The 7,500-nt window shown below is 38.9% G+C and overlaps 1 protein-coding gene across 2 annotated transcripts in view; it reads left to right on the forward strand.

Moving 5' to 3' along the window:
* Positions 1 to 7,500, forward strand: part of LOC113800506 (tyrosine-protein phosphatase 10D) — a 34,660-nt gene that overhangs the window by 25,026 nt on the left and 2,134 nt on the right. The window contains exons 13-21 of one of the 2 annotated variants that reach the window (XM_070125771.1): positions 1 to 88; positions 486 to 588; positions 884 to 1,002; positions 1,598 to 1,717; positions 2,464 to 2,540; positions 2,904 to 3,038; positions 3,482 to 3,622; positions 4,106 to 4,254; positions 7,178 to 7,313. The exon at positions 1 to 88 is cut by the window's left edge and continues 5 nt beyond it. In XM_070125771.1, the coding sequence (XP_069981872.1) occupies positions 1 to 88; positions 486 to 588; positions 884 to 1,002; positions 1,598 to 1,717; positions 2,464 to 2,540; positions 2,904 to 3,038; positions 3,482 to 3,622; positions 4,106 to 4,254; positions 7,178 to 7,313 (1,068 nt within the window). Of the gene's footprint in view, positions 89 to 485; positions 589 to 883; positions 1,003 to 1,597; positions 1,718 to 2,463; positions 2,541 to 2,903; positions 3,039 to 3,481; positions 3,623 to 4,105; positions 4,259 to 7,177; positions 7,314 to 7,500 lie in introns of those variants that run through there. The other variant, XM_070125772.1, reaches the window with a different exon arrangement.

Genomic DNA, 7,500 nt, shown 5'->3' on the forward strand with positions numbered 1-7,500 from the left:
TTAGAACCCGGGACTCCGTACGACTTCGCCATCAGGATCTCCACCAAAGGAGGGGCGACTATGTCCAAATCCACTTTCCGCACCGAAGGCAGGTTGATGTTTTCTTAGCTTTCCCAAACGATATTCTTGAAATGTTCGTTATTTCATGTATGTGAATATGCTATCTGTGTGTGTGTGTGTGTGTGTATGTGTGTCTATCTATACATATATGTATATGCGTGTGTGTGTGTGTGTGTGTATCTATACATATATGTATATGCGTGTGTGTGTGTGTGTGTGTGTGTGTGTGTGTGTGTGTGTGTGTGTGTGTGTGTGTGTGTGTGTGTGTGTTTGCGTGTGTGTGTGCGTGTCTTTATCTATACATATACATATTTATATATGGGTGTGTGTGTCTATCTATGCATATCTGTATACATGTGTGTATGTGTTTATGTGCGTGTATGAAGAAAGATAATGCATAATATTCCATTTAATTTCCCCCCCAGATGCCCCCGTCAGCAGCGTCCTGGTAGCTTGTCTGACGATAATTGCTTTGCTCGCACTGGCTATCGCTGCTCTCTTCATCTACAATCGCCTGTTCTCTCCTATGTATGTCCACCTGAAACTCGTTCCATGTTAAAAATGCGATATAATTTCCTAGTCTTCACGAAAATGAAAAAAAAAAAATATATATGTATCACACATAAGCACACACACGCACGCACCATATATTCACACACAAATGGTCGTACGGGATCATCGCACATGAACACACGCACACATTTGTAGTGTGTGTGTGTGTGTGTGTGTGTGTGTGTGTGTGTGTGTGTGTGTGTGTGTGTGTGTGTGTGTGTGTGTGTGTGTGTGTGTGTACGTGCGTTTAGCGACCCTTCCCCTCCGACAGCAAAGCGAGCACCTCCATGGAACTTCCCCTGGTGGTCACCTACCCGCCTGACGTGGCCACCGAGAGAAAGGTTCTGGTCGGCAACCTTCTCGACACCGTCACTGAACTCCACAAAGATGGTGAGCGGGGGGGCGGGGGGGGGGGAGAAATCGTCATTTGATCTTTTTTTTTAAACTAAAATAACGAGTATAACGGTCATTTATTCGTGTGCGTGTGTGCCAAGAAAGATAAGAAAAATTAAGGTAATATTTGATAGATTGTAAGATAATTTGTGTGTCAAGAAAGAGACGAGAAAAATTAAGGTAATATTTGAGATATATTAAAGATAAATTGTGTATGTCAAGAAAGAGACTAGAAGAGTTAAGGAAATATTTGAGATAGATTAAAAATAATTTGTATACCAAGAAGGATAAGAAAAATTAAGGTAATATTTGAGATAGATCAAAGATAATGTGTGTGTGTCAAGAAAGAGACGAGAAAAATTAAGGTAATATTTGAGATAGATTAAAGATAATTTGTCTGTACCAAGAAAGATAAGAAAAAATAAGGTAATATTTGAGATAGATTAAAAATAATTTGTGTGCCAAGAAAGACAAAAAAAGGCAATATTTGAGATAGATTAAAGATAATTTGTGTGTGTCACGAGAAAAAAAATCAGGTAATATTTGAGATAGATTAAAGATAAGAGTTCTAACATGATTCTGCATTCGATAGGAGGCCAGCAGCTTACCCTGGAATACAGCGAACTGAGGTCCATCAGCCCAGCAAAGTCCACTCTCCATGCTAGTCTCGGCATCAACGACTACAAGAACCGATACGTCAACATCCTACCTTGTGCGTATAATATTCAGTCCTTTCTATGAGAGCTTAACTTACTAACTTGTATGATAGGATTGGTATCTGTGACAACGTTGAAGAATTATACTAGTTTGTGAGGTAGGCCTATATTAGTCTCAACATCCTACCTTGTGCGTATAATATTCAGTCCTTTCTATGAGAGCTTAACTATACTAACTTGTATGATAGGATTGGTATCTGTGACAACGTTGAAGAATTATACTAGTTTATGTGGTAGGCCTATATTAGTCTCAGCATCAACATAAAAACCGATATGTCAACATCCTACCTTGTGCGTATAATATACAGTCCTTTTTTATGATAGTTTTAATATACTAACTTGTATGATAAGACTGGTACCTGTGACAACGTAAAAGTATTATACTATTCTATGAGGTAGGCCTATAATAGTTGCTCTGTCACAGCACTATTCAACTATCTGTATCAATCCATAAGTTGTAACGATACTTCGCTGCATCATCCCTTTTAATACTTATAGTTTATCACTGAGAACATGAAGTCACTCGCTCTTTGCTTCGATCGCATGAATAGATGAATTCCTGTCCTTAAGAAAGAGTTGTGAAAACCATTAGGAAAATGTACTGTAAACATTTCCTATGACGTAAGTTACGAATCGTTGGTACCTTTTTCACCTTGAATTTTGTTTCTATAGAGGGGAGGGAAGGCACTTCAATATAAATTAACATGAGTAACGAAAATGTCTTGTGCGTTTTATCTCTTAGTTGACGACACCCGTGTAATACTGAATGAGTATAGGGGAATCCCCGGCAGTGACTACATCAATGCCTCTTACATACACGTAAGTGTTTGCTACGTATTCTGCAGTGGTTATTAGTTCTTGTATTAGAGAGATGTCACATACATTAGATATTAGGCATAATGCTTCTGTTTTCCCATTTCAAGATACAGTAGTATTGTATTATTGTTTTTCCTAACACGGTCACGCCAAAGTTTAATATTTTAGGCAGTATTATTATTAAAATTATAATAATAATAATAATTATTATTATTAATCATTATTATACCAGAGCATTACTGCATCTTTGCATTCCCCACCATACTACTGTTTATGATAGTAGGCACAATCCCCCCCCCACCTCTTAAAATAAAATAGCTTCATGCATTATATTAAGAGTATTCCCTGACGAGTTCGTCTCCACAGGGATACACTAAGCCAAAGGAGTTTATAGCTAGCCAAGGACCCAAGGAAGAACTGAAGGATGACTTTTGGAGGCTGGTGTGGGAGAAGAACGTACACGTCATCGTTATGGTCACCCAGTGTGTGGAGGCTAACAAGGTACGTTTGTGCTGGTGAGAAAGGGGAGGGAGAAACGGTAAGAGAACTAGTAAAATATAAATGAATAGATAAAGATAAGGGTAGGGAGGTACTAAACACACACGCACACGCACGCACTTACATTTACACTCACTCTCTCTCTCTATCTATCTCTCACTCATTCACTCACACTCACTCACTCACTCACTCACTCTCACTCACTCACTCACTCACTCACTCACTCACTCTCTCTCTCTCTCTCTCTCTCTCTCTCTCTCTCTCTCTCTCTCTCTCTCTCTCTCACACACACACACACACACACACACACACACACACACACAGAGAGAGAGAGAGAGAGAGAGAGAGAGAGAGAGAGAGAGAGAGAGAGAGAGAGAGAGAGAGAGAGAGAGGGAGAGAGAGAGAGAGAGAGGAAAAATCTAAAGCTTTCCAAAACCTTGACACAGGAGAAATGTTGCACGTACTGGCCCTCCCCATCAAACGTGCAAGGCTGGCGTCTCGGGTTTCCGAAGCTTCACGTCCGAACGGTACTTGAAGTGAACCATCAACCAGGCGGATACATCACCAGGAAATTTGAGCTGTCCAAGGTTAGTAGCCGTGAAAGGCTAGGTCAGTAGCACCTAGAGAAGGTGTCATAGCGTCTATTTTCTTTTTTTTCTAACACATGGGATTTATTTTAAAGACGTCACAAAAGTTACGGATGCTTCGTGATTGTTGTCGATCATTTTGGTCTTTTCAGTTTTCAAAAAGGATGGAAAAAATAATGATTTTAATGGTTATATTTCCATTGAACAATCATCAAAACAAACGCCATGACACCTCGAGTTGCTACTGATCTAGCCTTTCCCGTTAGAAGCTTGCAATAATTGTAATATTTAACCTTTATTACTGACTACAATTTATTCGATCGCGCTCATAATTCTGAAAATTGTAATACTATGTGTATAACTAACCACAACACTGCCTTATTCGGAAATCCACAACTCCATACGTACCTAGTAAACATGCATCGGTCTTTCAACATTTAGTGAAGTGACACAGCAAATGAAGCCACTGTCCACACCACACAGGGTTCGCGCAGCCGTGTCATCCAGCACTTCCACTATGTCTCTTGGCCTGACATGGGCTGCCCTCAGACCCCAGATCAGCTGATTCAGTTCGTCAAGGTCGTGAGAGCCGCCATCCCTAAGGAGAGCTCACACACGCTCATCCACTGCAGGTGAGAAGAGCCTATACCATGCGTTGGAACGTGTTTTAATCTTTGAAATTGTTCATTTGAAGTTTTTTTACTCTGAAAATATTCGTTTGAATTTGTTTTACTCTGAAAATATTCATTTGAAGTTGTTTTACTCTTTGAAAATATTCATTTGAAGTTGTTTTACTCTTTGAAAATATTCATTTTGAAGTTGTTTTACTTTTTGAAAATATTCATTTGAAGTTGTTTTACTTTTTGAAAATATTCATTTGAAGTTGTTTTACTCTTTGAAAATATTAATTTGAAGTTGTTTTACTCTTTGAAATTATTCATTTGAAGTTGTTTTACTTTTTGAAAATATTCATTTGAAGTTGTTTTACTCTTTGAAAATATTCGTTTGAAGTTGTTTTACTTTTTGAAAATATTCATTTGAAGTTGTTTTACTCTTTGAAAATATTCATTTGAAGTTGTTTTACTCTGAAAATATTCATTTGAAGTTGTTTTACTCTTTGAAAATATTCGTTTGAAGTTGTTTTACTTTTTGAAAATATTCATTTGAAGTTGTTTTACTCTTTGAAAATATTCATTTGAAGTTGTTTTACTCTTTGAAAATATTCATTTGAAGTTGTTTTACTCTTTAAAAATATTCATTTGAAGTTGTTTTACTCTTTGAAAATATTCATTTGAAGTTGTTTTACTCTTTGAAAATATTCATTTGAAGTTGTTTTACTCTGAAAATATTCATTTGTAGTTGTTTTACTCTTTGAAAATATTAATTTGAAGTTGTTTTACTCTTTGAAAATATTCATTTGAAGTTGTTTTACTTTTTGAAAATATTCATTTGAAGTTGTTTTACTCTTTGAAATTATTCATTTGAAGTTGTTTTACTCTGAAAATATTCATTTGAAGTCCTGTCTCATAAGTTCATCTATCAGTTAAATTTGTCGTCAAAGTTCTATTATATATCTCATGAACTAATAAGGTGTTTTTTTTTCTTCGGATATTTTGTGTTTGTTTCTGATATTGTGGAATCTTATATCATCTATTATATATGTCGTTATCCCTTGCGCCCATTTCTTAATTATTCGTCTTTCTCCACATTCTTTATTAATTTTCTTTCACTTATTCCCTCATTATCCATCTCCCTATATGTTCTATCACTATATCCTTGTATTATTATTATTCATCCCAATTTTATTATGTCCATGTATTAGATCCATATTTATCCATATTTTTCTATCACGCTCGTCTTAATTTCTTCATTTATTCCCCAAATTATCTCCCTCCACTTATGCCATCATCTTCTTAATTAATTTATTCGTCATCCTTCTTCATATTATCTCCTTGCATTCATTTCATCATTTTTCATTTTCCATATTATCTCATTGTATTAATTTTAACATTATTACCTCTCAAATTATCTCATTACAATTTTTTTTTATCATTATTCGTCTCTCATATTAACTCTGCATTAATTTTAACATTATTCTATCTCTCATATTGTCTCATTACATTAATTTCGTCATTACTTTATCTCCCAGCATTCAGAGCGTCTTTCACTAATTACTTCATTCCTCATCAACATTCATTTCGTCACTACGCATCTCCCTTATTATCACCCATTATTTATGTCATCTTTCATTCACTTCATTACTCATTACATTACTCATCTAGCATACATTTCTCTATTCTTCACCTATATATCCCAGTCACTCGCACCGTCTTGCACTCATGTCGTCGCAACTCATCTCTCACTCATTTCGGACTCTTGCACTCATGTCGTCATAACTCATTCACTCATTTCGGACTCGCACTTATGTCGTCACAACTCATTTCGGACTCATTTCTTCGTCCTTCACCCCAATACCCTAGCCACTCACACCACCTTGCATTCATTTCGTCACAACTCATTTCAGTCTCCCTTCTCCATTCTACACTTCCCCATACCCCAGCCACTCACACCACCTTGCACTCACGTCGTCACAACTCATCTCTCACTCATTTCGGGCTCATTTCTTCGTCCTTCACCCCCATACCCTAGCCACTCACACCATCTTGCACTCACGTCGTCACAACTCACCTCCCACTCATTTCCTTTCTCCATCCTTCACCCCCATACCCTAGCCACTCACACCATCTTGCACTCACGTCGTCACAACTCATCTCTCACTCATTTCCTTTCTCCATCCTTCACCCCCATACCCTAGCCACTCACACCATCTTGCACTCACGTCGTCACAACTCATCTCACTCATTTCGGGCTCATTTCTTCGTCCTTCACCCCCATACCCTAGCCACTCACACCACTCACACCACCTTGCACTCACGTCGTCACAACTCATCTCTCACTCATTTCTTCGTCCTTCACCCCCATACCCTAGCCACTCACACCACCTTGCACTCACGTCGTCACAACTCATCTCTCACTCATTTCGGGCTCATTTCTTCGTCCTTCACCCCCATACCCTAGCCACTCACACCATCTTGCACTCACGTCGTCACAACTCGCCTCTCACTCATTTCCTTTCTCCATCCCTCACCCCCATACCCTAGCCACTCACACCATCTTGCACTCACGTCGTCACAACTCACCTCCCACTCATTTCCTTTCTCCATCCTTCACCCCCATACCCTAGCCACTCACACCATCTTGCACTCACGTCGTCACAACTCATCTCCCACTCATTTCCTTTCTCCATCCCTCACCCCCATACTCTAGCCACTCACACCATCTTGCACTCACGTCGTCACAACTCATCTCTCACTCATTTCGGACTCATTTCTTCGTCCTTCACCCCCATACCCTAGCCACTCACACCACGGACTCATTTCTTCGTCCTTCACCCCCATACCCTAACCACTCACACCATCTTGCACTCATGTGGTCACAACTCATCTCCCACTCATTTCCTTTCTCCATCCTTCACCTCTCTCACTTCCTTCTCAGTGCCGGCGTGGGTCGAACGGGCACATTCATAGCTCTGAGCAACCTCATGGACGAGATGGAGTGCGAGGGGAGTGTGGACGTGTTCCATTGCGTGTACAGAATGCGCCATCACAGGACCAACATGGTGCAGACGCAGGTAGGCCTATGTGATGTTATGTGGTCGTGAGTTGTTATTTATGTGGTCTGGTGTATCGTCGTCTCAGGTCTGTCGGTTTAAGTTTCATTGTCAGATCGATCATCTAATTTTGAGTTATGTTTGATTTGAGTTATCTAAATTGAGTTATCTGTTTTGAGGTCTGTTTTTTTTGTGTGTGTGCTTTATT

Source organism: Penaeus vannamei, chromosome 9, assembly GCF_042767895.1.
Source record: "Penaeus vannamei isolate JL-2024 chromosome 9, ASM4276789v1, whole genome shotgun sequence".
Classification (NCBI taxonomy): domain Eukaryota; kingdom Metazoa; phylum Arthropoda; class Malacostraca; order Decapoda; family Penaeidae; genus Penaeus; species Penaeus vannamei.